We start from the raw sequence: 19,125 nt of genomic DNA on the forward strand, positions 1-19,125 counted from the left end.
TTTATCCAACTTCCCATTGCTTCCCTTCCTCCCAAAACCTCCCTCTGGGTTATTCTGCTATATGATAAAAATAAATGCATCTATATCATCAACAATTTCACTGTCTGCTTTACATAAAAGCTGCTTCCCCTGCAGCACTCTCAAAGGTTGCTTATTCTTTCATTTATCAAGTACCCCAACTTCACAATGAAGGGTCATAGTCCTAACCATAACTCTCAGCCAGTCTCCTGTAAAAAGGAAAAAAAAAAAAAAAAAAACAAAACCTGTCACTGTGCAATTGCTGCACATCACAATTACCTAGGGGCTTCTTAAAGTCCCACTGCCCAGATTACACCCCCATACAAATTAAATCAGAACAGCTGAGGCTGGGAACTGACCATTGGATTATCTAACGTGAAGCAAAGTTAGGATAAGTAACATTGGTAGGTTGCAAAGTTCCCCAGGTGATTTTGCAATCTGCAGTCACAGGTACAAGCCACTGATCCCCAAGGCATTCCTCCTAATCATTCACTCAAAACTCTTGACACATAGCACATGACAAGCTTCTCTATCCTAAGTACCGTATAACCTTGAATTATTTCAACATACATCCATTCAACACTCTGTTTTTTTTTTCTGAACACACTGCACCACTTGTGGGGTATCAGTTCCCCAACCAGGGATTGAACCCGGGCCACAGCAGTTAAGGTGCTAAATTCTCACCACCAGACCACCAGGCAACTCCCAGCTCTACTGTTAACATCATAAGCATTTCACTTCCACCAACTTTCACTGCAAGTCCTCTTTTGCCACTGTAAGACCACACATCAAACTTCACCATTCTGTCTTCTCTGGATGGGAAATGTGACTGTCTTACCCTCTGTTCACAGTCTTCCAGTTCTACACTATTTAAACCTGTTAGATCTATTTTTCATTATTATTCAGAATTGCAGACGCCTAATTCTTCTATTTTCTCCTTACTTAGCCTACTTCTGCATTCACTTCCCTATTCAGATCAGACTCCACAGTTCACCATTTCAACCACTCTCTTGCCACTATCTTCTTTTATCATATTAAGCTGGAATTGTCTGCTTATTTTCCTGTATATACCATATGCTCTAAGTCTCATGAGAACATAAATTGTGTATGTTTTGTTCACTGATGTATTCTTGGTGCCAAGAATAACATCTGGCATATCTAGTATACCCTGAATAAGTATATCCAGAATACACAAGATCTTCTCACTAGTCATCTAAATCAGTGTTATAACACATCAATATTTTCTTCCTAGTGATAATCTCCACCAGACAACATTCTTTTCTTATCATTAACTGGCATCTTAACACTTAGATGTAACTTGCCCTTGATTTTTGTGTCGAATCAATTTAGTGAGCAACTACTCTCTATAGGGAAAGGGAAGTGAAGACAGGAGTAAAAAGTGCAACAATAAATAAACTCTACTGGAAAAAGCAGACAAACACTTCAGAAGCTTATAAAAGCAGGAAAGGATAATTTATACTGCCACCTTTAAGAGTAAATTTTTAATTTAATGAAAATATTCTCTCATGTGTAAGTTCATTCCCAGACTGTTTTTAAAACAGAGAAAGCAAACAATACTTGCACTTTCTACTAAACATTCTTCTAAACTGGTTTACTTTTCAAGCTGCATGAACTTTTTTAACACATATATATTGCAAATACTACTTTATTATTTTTAAACTACACATATCACTTTTCCTACAAAAGACACACCATAGCCTCAACTCATTTTATTTACATCCAACCAACGGTCATTTAAAATATTTAAGTGGCAACACTGCTACGGGTGTTTATCTCTATCAAGCAATGATCATGATCATAGAACCTGTATTCCACCATGTGAGAAACACGACACTGACGCCTTGCTTGAGAAAGCAGGGCAAGCAGTCAGTCAGACTATGGCGAGAATAGGGGAACAGCTCAATACAGAACCTTCAAGATGAACAGTGAGGCAGACTATGGCGAGAATAGGGGAACAGCTCAATACAGAACCTTCAAAATGAACGTGCTATGGAAAAAATCTTAAAAACGGACACTTAATGACCTGCTGCTGCTGCTGCTCAGTCGCTTCAGTCGTGTCCAACTCTTCATGACCCCATGGACTGCAGCCTACCAAGCTCCTCCGTCCATGGGATTTTCCAGGCAAGGGTACTGGAGTGGGGTGCCATTGCCTTCTCCACTTAATGACCTAGGTAACCACAATGGTGCGATCACTCACCTAGAGCTAGACACCCTGGAGTGCTAAGTCAAGTGGGGCTTGGGAAGCATTACTATAAATAAAGATAGTGGAGGTGATGGAATTCCAGCTGAGCTATTTAAAATTCTAAAAGACGATGCTGTAAAATTTCTTCCCTCAATATGCCAGCAAATTTGGAACACTCAGCAGTGGCCACAGGACTGGAAAAGGTCAGTTTTCATTTCAATCTCAAAGAAAGGCAACGCCAAAGAATGTTCCAACTACTGCACAACTGCACTCATCTCATATGCTAGCAAAGTAATGTCCAAAATTCTCCAAGCTAGGCTTCAATAGTACATGAAACAAGAACTTTCAGATGTTCAAGATGGATTTAGAAAAGGCAGAAGAACCAGAGATCAAATGGCCAACATCTGCTGGATCACAGAAAAAGCAAGAGAGTTCCAGAAAAACATCTACTTCTGCTTCACTGACTATGCTAAAGCCTTTGACTGTGAGGACCACAACAAGCTATGGAAAATTCTTCAAGAGATGGGAATCGCAGATCACCTAACCTGCCTCCTGAGAAGTCTGGATGCAGGTCCAGAAGCAACAGTTAGAACTGGACACGGAACAACAGACTGGTTCAAAACTGGGAAAGGAGTACATCAAGGCACATAGCTCATGTACAGTACATCACGTGAAACGCCAGGCCGGATGAATCACAGGCTGGAATCAAGATTGCTGGGAGAAATCTCAATAACCTCAAATACACAGATGACACCACTGTTACGGCAGGAAGCAAAGAGGAATTAGAGTCTCTTGATGACAGTGAAAGAGGAGAGTAAAAAAACTGGCTTAAAGCTCAACATTCAGAAAACTAAGATCATGGCATCTGGTCCCATCACTTCATGGAAAATAGATGGGGAAAGAATGAAACAGTGTCAGACTTTATGTTTTGGGGCTCCAAAATCACTGCAGATGGTGACTGCAGCCATGATTAAAAGACACTTACTCCTTGGAAAGAAAGTTATGACCAACCTAGATCGCATATTTAAAGCCAGAGACATTGCTTTGCTAACAAAGGTCCATCTAGTCAAGGCTATGGTTTTTCCAGTGGTCATGTATGGATGTGAAAGTTGGACTATAAAGAAAGTTGAGTGCCGAAGAATTGATGCTTTTGAACTGTGGTGTTGGAGAAGACTCTTGAGAGCCCCTTGGACTGCAAGGAGATCAAACCAGTCAATCCTAAAGGAGATCAGTCCTGAATATTCATTCACTGGAAGGACTGATGCTGAAGAGGAAGTTCAATACTTTGACAACCTGATGGGAAGACCCAACTCACTGGAAAAGACCCTGATGCTGGGAAAGATAGAAGGCAGGAGGAGAAGGGGACGACAGAGGATGGGATGGTTGGATGGCATCACTGACTCAATGGACATGAATCTGAGCGAGCTCTGGAAGATACTGAAGGACAGGGAAGGCTGGCGTGCTGTAATCCATGGGGTCGCAGAGTCAGACACGACTGAGTGACTGAACTGAACTAATTTGTATATTGTCAAGGTTTACTTAAGTAGTAAATAAAAATGTTAAGACATTAATAAGTATAAGAGTAACAAGGTGGAGGTGATGAGGGCAGACACACTGCTGCAAGCACTGTGAAGAGACAGCTGGACCACAGTCAGAAACGACCCTCAAGACAATCACGACTGAGCTGTGACTCCTGACATGGAGTGCTGCTCAAAAAGTAAGCCAGCCTAGTTAGGGATCTGCACAGTCAAGACCCAGAGACTCAGAACATGCTTGCTGTTGTTCAGTCTCTAAGTCGTATTTAACTGTTTCGCGACCACATGGACTGTAGCCCACAAGGCTCCTCTGTCCATGGGATTCTCCAGGAAGGATACTTGAGTGGGTTGCCATTTCTTCTCCAGAGATCTTCCTGACCCAAGGATCAAACCCACGTCTCCTGCTTTGGCAGGTGGATTCTTTACCATTGAGCCACCAGGGAAACTCTACTAGACATTAGGGAAATGCAAATCAAAATCACTACTGAGATACAGATAATAATAAATATTCTTGAGAATGTAAAGAAACCAGAATCCTCCCATATGGCTTGTGGGAAAATAAACTCAATCACACAGCAAATTACCTTAAGCTCCTCTTACAAAAGTAAGTTAGAAAGAATGAATTTAGCTAATACATCAGAAGACTGCCAAACTGTTCTCTACTAAAGTACACAAAACTTTTACCACGGCAGTTAACTAGTACAATATAAGATAAAACAGGCAATATTCGTAAGTGTCCCTTTGCCTCATTCATATAAGACTTTAACAATACAAAAATAAAAAGTCCCAATATTGACAATTCAACTTCTGCTTTTCCCCATAATAGATAACAAAAGGGAAAGTCACAGTAGTTAGATGTCCAAAGCACAGCCTAATACTGAACTGCCACCAATCTCCTACTTCTCCTTTTCCTTCTTATGAAAAGAAGCATCCTATTTTAAAGGAGTGCTTAGTATTAACTGCTCAGTGCTTTGCTAACCACTTCACATATATTTCTAATTCTCACAACAACTCTATGACATGCTATACTACTAACTCTAATCTATAGGTGAAGAACAGCTTAAGACACAGAAGCCGACCATGAACCAAGGCTTGGCTTAAAGTTCAAGCTTGTCCTGAGCCATGATTTCACACTGGCTCTCAAGTAGGTTTTGTTTTTATTTTTTTAATGATGTGGAGGTGATGGGCAAAATTCTGCACACGTATCTAAGGAATCAAATGAAAGGGATTTATTAAGATTTAAAAATTCTTTTTATCAGAAAAACCAGAAGTGATTAAACTGACATATCTTAAAGTCCTTGGTACTCCTTAAGAATCTGATGTAGATTTTGTAGGTATTACTATTCAGATAACTTTCCAAGGTATATTCTAGAGTTGACACAGGTTCAGAAAAATTCCCTTCATGTTCCTGAAGGCTGTACAGTAACAACGCAACAAAACAATGATTCTGAAAGTACTATAAGATATTCCTGATTCACATAAAAAAATAAAGCTCAACATCACTCATTAACTCTGAGATTATGAGGCTTTTTAATCAATAAATTCAGACAAGAAGGCATACAACACAAAAGGAAGTTATACTGAGTTGTATTATTTAAAATATGTATATAAACTGTGTGTACATTTGCCTTTTAAATTAGCAATGGAAAATATTTTTAAACCTATTAAGTGGAATATAACTTAAAAAAATAAAAGCTAAACTCTTTATTGTGGCCTGTTAAATTTACTTCAGAGGGAGAGAAAAGGGTGAAGGTCAAGGGAAAAAACCAAGAAAGGAAGCTGCAGAACTAGACACGGAAGAGAATAATACAAGACAGAGATGAGGGGGGAAAATCAACATTCCACAAAGCAAAAACGACAAGGAGGAAAAAATAACTATAGTAAGGAAAACAGAGACAGGCACAGATTCACCCACAGAAGACCTTGATGGCACAATCTTCAGCTAAGTAAACATTATTATCACATGAACACTCCTCTCCTCAAATATAACAATTTATTGTACTATTACAGGAATACAGATAAGGAACTGCTGAATAAAGGAATTGCAATTATTTATGTTCTTAATACCCATATTTAGATGTACAGTACAATTAATAATTTACAAATGAAGGTCTTTTTCTTAACCTACTATACAGTACTAAAAGCTAACTACATATTTTCTTTTAAACAAAGGATTTTAACATTCCTCATCTTTTTCTATTCTCTATAAAGGAACAACTCAAGAGAAAAGCTTATATAAATTCTGAGTTACTTCACATAAAACTTGATTACATTAACAAGAACCACAGTATTTCCCATAGCAGAAAACTACACAAGGCTGACACTTTTTAAAGCATAACATGAGAATACTACAACCTTTTCCTTTCACTTCATCTACAGTAAAAGCTTCAATGGCCAGAAGAAATTATTGGTCAGTGAAAAGTTCCAGTTATGGTCATGACAAATGTCACCTCTCTTGATGTCCTCCTGATATTTAGTCTAAATTTAGCCCTAGTGCAATATATACATTCAGTTCAGTTCAGTTCAGTCGCTCAGTCGTGTCCTACTCTTTGCAACCCCATGAATCGCAGCACGCCAGGCCTCCCTATCCATCACCAACTCCCGGAGTTCACTCAAGACTCACGTCCATCAGTGATGCCATCCAGCCATCTCATCCTCGGTCGTCCCCTTCTCCTCCTGCCCCCAATCCCTCCCAGCATCAAAGTCTTTTCCAATGAGTCAACTCTTCGTGTGAGGTGGCCAAAGTACTGGAGTTTCAGCTTTAGCATTATTCCTTCCAAAGAAATCCCAGGGTTGATCTCCTCCAGAAAGGACTGGTTGGATCTCCTTGCAGTCCAAGGGACTCTCAAGAGTCTTCTCCAACACCACAGTTCAAAAGCATCAATTCTTCGGCACTCAACTTTCTTCATAGTCCAACTCTCACATCCATACATGACTACTGGAAAAACCATAGCCTTGACTAGACGGATCTTAGTCAGCAAAGTAATGTCTCTGCTTTTGAATATGCTATCTAGGTTGGTCATACATTAGAAAGTTAATAAAAACTGAGAAAGTAAGGGAAGAATTAGATCATCTGAGTCAAAAGGGAATTACTTTATTTGATCTGACATTTTAAAACTTATCCAATGAAACAAAGACAAAACACAAAAAACAACTTTGAACAAATTTTAAACAAGTGGTTTACATAAATAAACCACCTGTTATTTACTTCTGAGGAAATAATAATAAAAGCTAGATATTTCTTGGGTGTTACTGTGGGAAATACTGTGTGCAGTACTTAACATGCTATTTCACTTAATACTGAGAATAACCCTATGGGCTAAGGATCATTAATTTAAAAGTTACACCGATGAGAAAACTGAGGTTCATAAAGGTTAATAACTTTCTAAGGTCAAAATACTCCAAACTGACAAAACTTACAGATTCATATCCAAATAATCTGACACCAACTGTCAGTCTTAACCAAAAGCATATACTCTTCTTCAGAAATTAAGACTGTAAGAATGTTCAATCTGTGTTTAGAAGAGATAAAGACATAAATGATTAACACTCTTTTTGAGTTCCAGCAGAAAGATAACCTCACTAACTTCTGCAGTCCTATAAATTTTACATTACTGCTTAGTATTTCACTGAATATTATGAGCTATCAGACATTAACTTGTAGAACTTGGTTCAAAAAACATTTTTATATAAAATACTCTTAAGCCTAATCAACTTTTCTAAAATTTTTATATAATTAATATACCCATTATTTGTATAGCCTATCATTTCAGTTTCTCTTTCTGTACCTTTGTTGTGCTGTACATTTCAAGTCGTCTCCACCCTCCCTCTAGCACATTTCCTCTTATTCTGCTAACTCTTACCAGGATTAGACCATTGCAACAGTTTAAGTGTTGAGCGCTCAGGTAGCACACAAGAAAAAAGCATCAGATATTAGCAATTAACAGTAGATATTAAAGTAGCTGGTTATATTAATAGCTGCAATCTAATTAACACCCTGAGGAAAATTCTGAGGGGAAAAAAATGCCACCGCAAATAATCTCAGGAAGAGAAATGAAGAACAAACTCTAAGGCATCTCAGGACTTGGAGAAACACTGGTAATACATAGCATCAGAGTATCTTAAAACCAGACCACTATTTCCCCAAACTGAGGGGAAATTAAACGGAGGTGAAATTTTATTTCAGACTCTACTCTTCCATGAAAACTGTACAACTTCAACCAGTTTTATAAATTCCAAGCCTCAAATGACAGTGAATCCAAGAGCCATTCTCCATACACGTCCCATTGTCACACAACACTAGCCTGAAAATAAAAGATGTCACAATACAAAGAACCACATACTCTCTCACGTGCCAGGCCACAGCCAGGCTAAAAATAACTCCAGGGTTCCAGGAGCAAAAGCAAGTCAGATTTAAACGGGAGTAACACTCAAAAAGGCTCTCCAATAATGCCGGGCTAAGGTCGAAAGCAAAGCAGGATTCACCTTAGGAGTCTCCTGGCTGCATCAGAATTAAAAGTCCCTCAGGAAACTGGAGAAAATGGTGCAATAATCTAACAATGCTGAATTATTCCAGATTGTATATGAGCCTCTGGTACTAACTGAAAGACTATTAAGCCAGTTTAATTTTCACCACTGCACACAGCAGGATTATATTATTCAACTTTTCTGGTACATGTTATTTCTGAACATACAATGGAAACAGAGATGAGTGAAATGAGCAAACAGTAAGAGTGACATGGAGAGATATTTTAGGTAAGAGATCATGGTAGCAGCTGCCCTCCTAGAAAATGTACTCCCCAAATTTCCAAATTTTTGAAATTCATGACCAAATTTTACTTCTGCAAATTTCAAGACAGCATTAAAGGTCATACAAACATGAAACACTCCACAAAGCACACAAAAATGTGCGTTACTGTACTATTATAAACAAAGTTTTCAGTTTATCTAGTTCTGGAATACAAATGAAATCGTAAAAATAAAGCAGTAAGAGACATAAAATAAAGTCCAAGTCATTCTTGCATTTATAATTTATTACATAAAAGCTAAGATCACACCAACCTAATCATATTTTTCCCTGTAGGAAAAATTAAAACAGAATTACATTCTAACTAAATGCCTGATGTTAGCTATTTTTTTTTTTTTGGTCAAACTTTTGTGTGTTTTGTGATCACAAACATAATTTTCAACCACAGTGTACTATTTAAAAAATCCTTACTGGAGTTAGATACCAACCAGTCTTTAAAGGGTAATTAATGTGACAGTTTAAATTTATCAAAGACAATTTTTGTCCTAGTAATTTTTCAATTTACTTTCATTTTATGGGAGGGAATATTCAACATTCTTTTATTCGACAGCTATTTAGTGAGGACTAAGTGTTAAGCTCTGTTCCAGACACTGGGAACACAACAGTAAACCACATATTCGGGAGTTCATGTGAGTATGTAATGTATGAGGGTAGGGACCAAGTATTACTTTTTACCAAGGTAATGGAATTCAGCCAGGTCTTTCAGTATAATTTGGTAGACCTCCTAAGGAGTGATAAAGAGCTTTTTTCAGAAAAACAAAGCAAACAAAAAAAGACAAATTCACCAATTTTTTTTTTCACTTCTGTGAATTAGCTTGGAGCAAACAGAGACAGTAGAAATGGGTCAACTCTTCACTTGTAAGAAGCAGTTCATTTTAGAACTGCCATCTCATCCAAACTGGTAGTTTCACCTGGAGTTATTTAAAAAAAAAAAAAAGAAAAGAAAAGAAAAAGCAAGTAATTACCTGTTAATTACAAATTCTCCAAACTCTTCTCTTAATTTTTCACCTTTTAATTATGTTTTATTATGAAAAAAAAAAAAAACCTCAAGGCTTCAGCTGAATGATGGCCAAACTGCCAACATTAGCTCTGATGGTGAATTTTCTGAGAGGAGGTTTCAGGTCAAAGGCAACTTCAGCACCAGAACTTAGCATGTGCCTACCACACAGTTAGGGGTATGTACACTTGGTAAACAAAGTGACCCACAAAAAGTAATCTTCAGGACAAGTTACTATCAAAGCTTTTTAAACACTGTACGAAACAACAGCTTTTCCTTTTTAGAACTTACCAGGGGTTGTTTAAAAATAAAAGAATTCTTTTGCCACAAATATTTCATAATATGTACACCCAAATGACTATGAGCCCCCAAATAAGCAACCTTTTCCAAAATGTTTTTCGGAACTTCCCTTGCAGAATTCTTTGGAATGTTTACCAACCACACAAGAAACTATCCTCATCACTAGCTGCCAAGACCTGCTGTCAGTCTATTCTCTTTTTTCTTTCCCTTCTTTTGGTCTAATCCCTGACTCCCCTATTATTGTACCAATAGCCAGAGGACACCCTCTTTTCTCCTGGGATCCACCCACCCGCTGAGAAGCTAGTAAGCCATAAAGCTAGATGGAGCCTAGGGTTTGAATTCATGTAAGTGCACAGAGAGGAAAAAAAATTATATATTAACCACTAATATTTGTATAATGATTGAGTTTACAAAGAGTTCTACTCTACCATTTGTTCAATTTTCAGAACAGTATGAGAGTAACTAGGAAGGTGTTATCATCTCTGTTTTACATAGAAGGAAACTAAGACTCAGAAAGCTCAAACAACTTTCCCAGTGTCACTTCATAAATAAATCATGAAGTTAACACTCATCCTTGTAATGCTTAACACACAGGTCATACGTGGGTAGCCTCACTATTGAGGTAGCTAACAGACAAAGTATCCAACACCATGACTCCAACCTATTATTCAAACTTGAACCATTTTTAACATGATAAAAACAGAGCTGTCCACTTGATTCAAAAATGGAAAGTCAATGTTAAAAGTACCATCAATTGAGGGGGCACTTGGTCTCTGAAACCACAAAATTTCAAAACACAGTTTAAAAAGTCACAGCCTTGAACCTCACACAGGAATGCCATCAAGTCACAGCTTTGTCATCAAACGGCTAGTTAGCGAGTGGCCAGCAGTAGAAACTCTCAACCGTGATAGAACCTGTTCTCTTCCTCTTCCAGAAGCTTACACTCTCTCCTTTTCCACTATTAGTCAGCTAACAGAGCTTACTTGATCCCACCTAAAACAATCTATTTCAAACATCCTCTCATAGCCTTTTTTCCTCTCTTTAAGCATACTCTATTCCATAAACTAGAAATGACACTGAACATAAACATAAGCACATCTAACAATGCGATGATTAAGAGATAAAGCACCTTTTACAACCTGCAAAACTCTGTATGTACTGCTAGTTACTGCATACAGAAACAAAGAGCCATTTCTGAAGTGTGGCCTTACTATTCACAAACCAATGCCTTGTTATCTTTTAAACTACAAACATTTGTACTCAGTTCTTCCAAATTTAATTCCATATTTCCTCAAATAAAATAATTCTATAAACTTGTGGCAATTAGTGCAAAACTTTTAAACACAGTGGACTAGTTAAGAAACTTTTTAATATCAATTTTTGTGAAAGTAAAAGTGTTAGTTGCTCAGTCGTGTCTGACTCTTTGCAACCCCATAGACTATAGCCTGCCAGGCTCCTCTGTCCATGGAATTCTCCAGGCAAGAATACTGGAGTGGGTTGCCATTCCCTTCTCCAGGGGATCTTTCTGACCCAGGGATCAAACCCTGATCTCCCACACTGCAGGCAGATTCTTAACCATTTGAGCCACCAGGGAAGCCCAATTCTTGTGAAACAGTGGTCAAAAAAAACCTTGGAACAATCCGTCTGAACATTAGGATCTCCAAACCCAGGACATCCAAGGATGGTTATGGAAATCTAAAGCCTCTTTTTTAATATTCTGAAGTGCCAAATGGAAAAGCAAGACTTACCTAATATAAAGTTAAAGGGTTTAACTAAAAAAATTCAAACATATCTGCTTTTGTTTGCAATTCTATCAATGAGTTAGCTAGCTGTTAATCAGAAGTGATGAAAAATGGGTATATGTGTGCTACAGTAATAAAATATAATGAAAATAAATATGAAGTAAGAATAATTTATGTATAAGGTCTCTGAAAATCTGGAATCAATGGGGCAAAAAAATGAAACATAGGTCCTCTAGAATTCTTGAGAAATGCCTTACAATATTCAATTTCGTTTGTCAGAAGATCCTAAACAAAGTCATATGTAGAGTGACAAGGTGGCCTCATTTTAGACAGTGATGTCCTTATACTTCCCTTGTAAAATCTCTTTCCCACCTCTTAACATCCTTTGAAGGTCAATGGGCCTATAGTTCTTGTTCTGGTTAGTAGCCTTTAAAATGTCATTAATAATTAAAGAAATAGATCACATCGCTTAAGGAATAATCCACCACAAGTGTATGTCTCTGAGCAAATATATTAATCAACAAAATCAAGTCATAATTTTTTCTTAAGCACTTACTATGAGCAAGAGTGTATGTGAGTGTGTCTTTTAAAAAGAGCTCTGAAAGTCCAAAGATCTCCCCTGATGCACAACTCATCACATCGCAGGGTTTCCCAAAGCAAAATACAACAAACTCTTTTAAGTCTTTATATTAAGACAGGGTTCTCCAGAGAAACAGAACCAATAGGAAAAAATGTTTTAAGAGATTTATTATGAGGGACTGGCTCACAAGCTTATGGAAGCTGAGAAGTCCCACCATCTGCCTTCTGCAAGCTGGAAGGACAGGAGAGCCAGTGGTGTAATTCAGCCTAAGGGCCTGAGAATCAGGGAAGCTGATGGTATAAATCATGGCCCAAGGGTAGAAGAAGATGAAACGGCACATTTGAGCTGGCACTCAAACAGTGAAGCAGAAAAAAGGGGCAAATTCCTTCTTCCCATTGTCTTCCTGAGGCCCCCGACAGACTGGACAGTGCCCACCTACACCACAGAGAGCGATCTACTCTAAGAAGTCCACCACTTCAAATGCTGATCTTGTCCTCATCCAGTTATACCCTCACCACTATACCCAGAAATACTGTTTAATGTGACACTCCAAGGCCGGTCGACACACAAAATTAACTATCACAGTCTGTACGCAATTTGACACAAATTCTAACACTTTCTCTGAGAGTAAATCACCTATCAAAAGCTATAAGAAGTCCTATTTAATTTTCTGTAGGCAAATCTTCCAAACGTACTTGAATCACAAAATTGTACTCCCTTAACTATTAACCTGGGCCTTCTAAAAGAGCAGCAGCTTATGCCTTACCCATCTGTACATATTTGTTAACCACAAAATCAAGAATGAGCATTAATATACAAACAAATCAATAAATCTGGATAGAACTTACTTAGCACAACCGTAAGTAACATTTACTGCTGTTGCTCCTGCTAAGTCACTTCAGTCGTGTCCAACTCTGTGTGACCCCAGAGAGGGCAGCCCACTAGGTTCCTCTATCCCTGGGATTTTCCAGGCAAGAATACTGGAGTGGGTTGCCATTTCCTTCTCCAATGCATGAAAGTGGAAAGTGAAAAGTGAAAGTGAAGTTGCTCAGTCGTGCCCGACTCTTAGTGACCCCATGGACTGCAGCCTACCAGGCTCCTTAGTCCATGGGATTTCCCAGGCAAGAGTACTGGAGTGGGGTGCCATTATGCCCCATATTTACACACAACCCAAACAACTATTAAGTTTAAATAACTACTATTTTTATTCACTATTTTTAAAAGCATGCATGTCAACAGACTGCTGATTGGTTCTCATGCAAAGATAACCTCCAGAGTATGCCATAGCACTGGACCAAATTCAGCACACTGTTCTACATCTTCTATACCTTTCAGTTCAGTTCAATTCAGTCGCTCAGTCGTGTCAGACTCTTTGCGACTCCATGAATCGCAGCACGCGAGGCCTCCCTGTCCATCACCAACTCCCGGAGTTCACTCAGACTCACGCCCATCGAGTCAGTGATGCCATCCAGCCATCTCATCCTCTGTCGTTCCCTTCTCCTCCTGCCCCCAATCCCTCCCAGCATCAGAGTCTTTTCCAATGAGTCAACTCTTCATATGAGGTGGCCAAAGTACTGGAGTTTTCAGCTTTAGCATCAGTCCTTCCAATGAACACCCAGGACTGGTCTCCTTTAGAATGGACTGGTTGGATCTCCTTGCAGTCCAAGGGACTCTCAAGAGTCTTCTCCAACACCACAGTTCAAAAGCATCAATTCTTCGGCACTCAGCTTTCTTCACAGTCCAATTCTCACATCCCTACATGACCACTGGAAAAACCATAGCCTTGACCAGACAGACCTTTGTTGGCAAATATCTCTGCTTTTGAATATGCTATCTAGGTTGGTCATAACTTTCCTTCCAAGGAGTAAGCATCTTTTATTTTCATGGCTGCAATCACCATCTGCAGTGATTTTGGAGTAACTACTCACTTACCCATGCCCTAAGTCTGATATGTTGAAATTCACTCCTATTTTAGTGCTAACAATGCAGGTAGACAAACAAAATGGGAGTTCAATTCCTGGTTAGGGAAGATCCCCTGGAGGAGGGCATGGCAACCCAGTCCAGGATTCTTGCCTGGAGAATCCCCACGGACAGAGGATCCTAATGGGCTACAGTCCCTGAGGTCACAGAGTCGGACATGACTGAAGCGACTTAGCACGCACACAGAGGATAAGTAAGTGAGCTTTAAACAAACAATTTTCAAGTATAGTATTTACAAATTATTGGACAAATGTTATAGGAGGAACATTAAAATTAAGAAGTCCTGAAAAAAAGTTAAATGGACATCAAGAGAAAAAAAAAATCCTCTCATCCATATATGGAAATGCAAAGGACACAAATATACAAACATAGCTAGCGAGTCTTCTAACTACTTCAACAGTATTTAGAATGAAAACAAAACAAAGTCAAAAAACTTAAATTGAGAACTATGTTAATAACTTCTCTTTACATTAAAAAAAGAAAAAACAGCACGATGATCCACTGGGGCTCTACTTTCAATTCACACTAATCTATCATATCTCACAGGTTTCTGAGCTCAGTGTATACAAATGAATTTGCTCAACTGGAGAAAATTTTCCTTTCAGCTTAATTTAATGCAGCCCTTAATTGAACACTTGCATGGTTTCTCACTTCTGCAAAGGTTCAAAGTCCTAGTCTGACAAAATGCAAAAGTGAAAAGTTTCACATGAATGTTTATTCTCATTTGATACGAATGCTGCATTAAGTAGCTATATTTTTCACATCCCCACCTCAGTTTAAAAAAAAACAACCAAACTAAAAACAGTGTACTGATGATTATGCGCTACAAAAAAAAAGATTAATGATGCATTCCATACCGAGCCACAGAAACAACAAACAATTTGGAATGAGTTCCTAGGTGTGATTACTGACTCAACCAGTTGTATAATTTTTAAGCAAGCTATTTTAATTCTCAACCTCAGTCTTCTTATCTGGCTAATGGGGCTATCACCCGCCCCAATGTTGTGATGTGAAAGAACTAAGCAGACTGTATGATTCACCACTTTCTGGGCACAGTATACACTCACTGAACAGAGCTCATCATTATACATTCTGAGATCTCACATAAAACAAATCACAGCCCCCAAACACGCTGATGTCTAAGTTAACACTACGAGAAGCACTAAGAAGAAATCTCACAACACAATTTTAGTAAATCAATACTGAGTATCATTTTATATCCAAAATATTTCAAAACAGGACTATTTCTGAATGTGGTCCAAAAAAAGCTAAGGTCAAGCAAAAAAGTCTTTCTCAAGTAATAATAATTTTCAGCTTATCTACTACAATATTCAGACAAAGCAGCAGTATGTTTTAAAATCTATGAAGAGAGCTGAAAATTACTCATAGGGAGCAACATGGTCAGAGGTCTGTACCTAGTCAGGAGATGGGATTCCAGTTTCACCTCTGCCACCAATCATTATTTGGCCTTGGACAAGTCTCTGGGCTTCAGTTTTCTAATCTATAAAATGATTACTCACAGACATAGATAAGATCCAAGTAGTATTTAATCTGGGCCTTACTTTGGAGAAACAATCCAGGGTAGTTATTAACAATGGACTCAGCAGCGATAGCCAAGGTTGGAACCCTGGCTCTGACTCTTAAAAGCTAAGTGCAGCACACACACGTACGTGTACACATACACACACACCTAAAGCACATCTAACTACACACACACACACACACACACACACAACTAAAGCACCTCTAACTACAATGACTGACTTACTATTGAAAATATCTCACTGAAACATGAAATTATTTTAAAACAGGGAAGCTTAGGGGAATTCCCGGGTGGCCTCGGGGTTAGGATTTCAGGCTTTCACTGCCCATGGCCCAGGTTCAATCCCAGGTCAGAGAACTGAGATCCTACAAGCCATGTAGCATAGCCAAAAAATAATTTAAACAATAAAACACAGATGCTTAGAAAATTCAGTCCTCCCCATTTTACTAGAAGCACAGAGTTCATGTGAAAGCATTACAACTCTTCAATGGCTGCTAACCTAAGCCAAATCTAATCAAAAGATCATCTCATAAAATACTGTATATTATCAACAGCACTGAAAAATTATAAGGCTAATCTTTCCCACAGAATATCACACTAAAGGTAAAAATAAAACTTCTGATACTTATCTTTTTTTTCCAAACCTAATACTGCTAATGACAACAGAAGCTTATGATGTACCATAATCTCTGGAAATAAAATTAACTACTGGAGTGAAAAAAAAAAATCTATGGGATACAGAAATACAAAATGAACTACAAACTACTAGAAATAAGTAGTTCATGAGCTAAAATCAACCAATAAGGATTGACCAGGCACATCATATGCCAGGCACTGCACACATTATCAAGTACAAATACCAAAGTATGAAGTTCCTCAGAGTCAATAAAGTAGGACAGCTCCTCTAATACCATGTTTTCACACAACAAAAGCCACTCATCTACACACATTTCTATCAGTCCAAGTAGGAATACTTCCCACTGCCCATTAAAATTTCTTCCTATCCTTAGTTCAGCCCACAGAGATGCCCAAACTAGTCCCTGACAGCTGACACTGGAATTCTCACAGGACTTCAAGTGAGTAGCTTCTAAGACATTTCCTCAAATCCACAAGCTTCAGAATTTATCTTCAATGACAGCCAAGAGCATACACCACAACACCTAACTGTGAGGTCAAGTACCTAGTTACATCAATTGTGTTCTTCCCCTTAAAGTAGTGCGACAGAAGGCAAACTCTGCTTCTTCAAAAAGTCTACTTTTTGCAATGGACATCAGACAACAGATAAGGGAAACTGGCTCGTCACACTTGCCCTACTTCCATTTCAGGACCAAGGAGGAGGGGGGGGGGGGACCACACAAAACTGTTCCACTGAAAGTACCAAGGGTGCCTTATGCAAATCAAGAGGACAGATGCTAAACTCAACTTTCTGATTCCCACGATTTCAGCGAAAGGTGAGGGGTGTGCGATAGGGCGTTAATGTAACCGGGCTACCCAAGTGTCCCCTTAGACAAAGAGGTCCTCTTCACCAAGTAGTCAAGGTGGGGGGTGGGAAACCAGCCAGACTGGCCGAGTGACAAACCCAGGATGCTGACCGAGTTGGGAAGCGGAGGGCCCCGGAGGCCAGGGACACGAGAAGGGAGACCCCTCGGGCAAACCGTGGGGGAACAGGAACCAGCACGAACGCAGAGAGACCGACGCTGCCACAGGGCAACGCGCAAGGGGACGCCACGAAGGGAGCGGCGAGTCAGGAGGCAGCGACAGCAGGAGGGAGACCAGTGCCAGGGGCGACGGGCGAGTGGCAACCGCGAAACCAGAGGCGCAGGCAAGCCGGAGGTGCTGGGACTGTTGAGTCAGCACCGCTCCTATTCAAGGGGCACTTGTAGGATCCCCGCTGCTGCTCGGCCCCGGGGGCCCGCTACCAAAGGTCGGGCCCGCCAGCGGCTGAAATGATGTTATCTGACCGGCCAGCGCCGGCCCCTTCCCCATTTCACAGGTAAACACTGGCCGCCGTCGCCGCTTACCTCTGTTAACATTATTACACCCCGGGGAAGTGAGCTCCTCCCTAGCCTCGCCGCATGGCAACAGCCGTAGCAGCAGCGAAAACTGCCTGAGCCGCCGCCAACGGCGGCAACAGCTCCTTCAGTCCTCTCCCGGGCGGCGGCTTTACTCGGCTTCGCTGGCTTCCCCCCTGCCCGGCTGCTCGCGACGGACGCGCCGCCATCTTGGAAGAGCGACGTCCGCGTCTCCCTGCGACGTGCGCTCCCATTGGCGGGCGCAGGGGCCGCCGGCGTCTCGTGACTGTCGCCATAGCGCCGGCGCGCGGGGAGACGGAGGCGGGCGGCCGGAGACCAGCTCAGCGCTAGTGGCCAGGGCCCCGGGGTTGGGCGCAGTGGCTGAGTTGGGGCCGCCGGGAGGGCAGACAGGCCCCAGCGCGGGGCCAGCCCGGGAGCGGGCGCGAGCGCTCGAGGCGACCGCTTATCTTCGTCCGCACGCCGGGGTCGGTCGGCCCTGGGGTGGAGCGGCAGAGGCTGAGGCTTCGACGGATGGCGCGGCGGACCTCGCGCGTCTCGGGGATAAGGAGGCAGAGGTCCAGGAGAAAAACTTCCTTCTCGCATTTCCCTGGCCCTGCGGCGACCTAAGAGCAGCCGGGGGATGTTCTTCTTTCTCCACTGTCTGTGGCTTAAATATGATCTGAAACTGCTCCCTGCTCTGTCCCTCTCCTTCTAAACTTTGCCAGAAAGTTTCCTTTGTCCTTAACAATCCTCAGCGAGTTCTCTACTGGGGTGCGCGACGGGTAGTAGAAGCTCTACAGGCATATCAGCTTTACCCATATCGTAGCAGTTAGACTGTCGCTGATTCGACGATTGGCCAGCACCTGTATAACAATGAGGGCTTGGTTTTGCCCCTCATGAGAAATCTCTAAAGAAATCAAGGCCAGTTTTCCTTTTTAACTGAGGTCTGTACAGCTCTACTGGCTTCTTGATGCAATCAATGTGTGTTTGTGTGAATATCATAGCAAATTTCAGCGGGTATCATTGTAAATAGTCATGACTTGAATGGGACAGAGCTCTGGAACCCAGCATGCATAGAAGCCCCGAGACAGACACCGCTCTAAAGCTGCAACTAGATGACTTACGATGTATGAAACAAAGCAGTCACTTCTACCTGAATTGTAATGAAAGTAGTTTACCTGAATCTGCTCTCTATAAAGTGTGTTGCCCTGTTGTAAGAAACCAGTTTCCAAGGAAATTGACAAGTTTTCAAATTTGACATGCAGAATCCTTCCATCTCTTTTAAGGGGATACGAAGGTGTTTCAGAAAACTAAGACCAGTAGAAGTTCCTCTCTACTGGAGTCCCCCGTCCCTCTTCCCTAACGGTAGTACTATTGTGTGAAATGAAATTTACTTAATACATTACTC

The 19,125-nt window shown here is 40.5% G+C and overlaps 1 protein-coding gene across 4 annotated transcripts in view; it reads right to left on the minus strand.

Annotated features, from left to right (window-relative positions):
- SNX13 (sorting nexin 13) overlaps positions 1–18,379 on the minus strand; it is a 148,460-nt gene extending 130,081 nt beyond the window's left edge. For 3 of the 4 annotated variants that reach the window (XM_069587605.1, XM_069587607.1, XM_069587604.1), the window contains exon 1: positions 17,727–18,379. In XM_069587605.1, coding sequence (XP_069443706.1) covers positions 17,727–18,320 — 594 coding nt within the window. In that variant the 5' untranslated portion in view covers positions 18,321–18,379. The remainder of the gene's footprint in view (positions 1–17,726) is intronic. The other variant, XM_069587608.1, reaches the window with a different exon arrangement.
- Between the last annotated feature and the right edge of the window lie 746 nt (positions 18,380–19,125).

The sequence above is a fragment of the Ovis canadensis genome, chromosome 4 (assembly GCF_042477335.2).
Source record: "Ovis canadensis isolate MfBH-ARS-UI-01 breed Bighorn chromosome 4, ARS-UI_OviCan_v2, whole genome shotgun sequence".
NCBI lineage: Eukaryota > Metazoa > Chordata > Mammalia > Artiodactyla > Bovidae > Ovis > Ovis canadensis.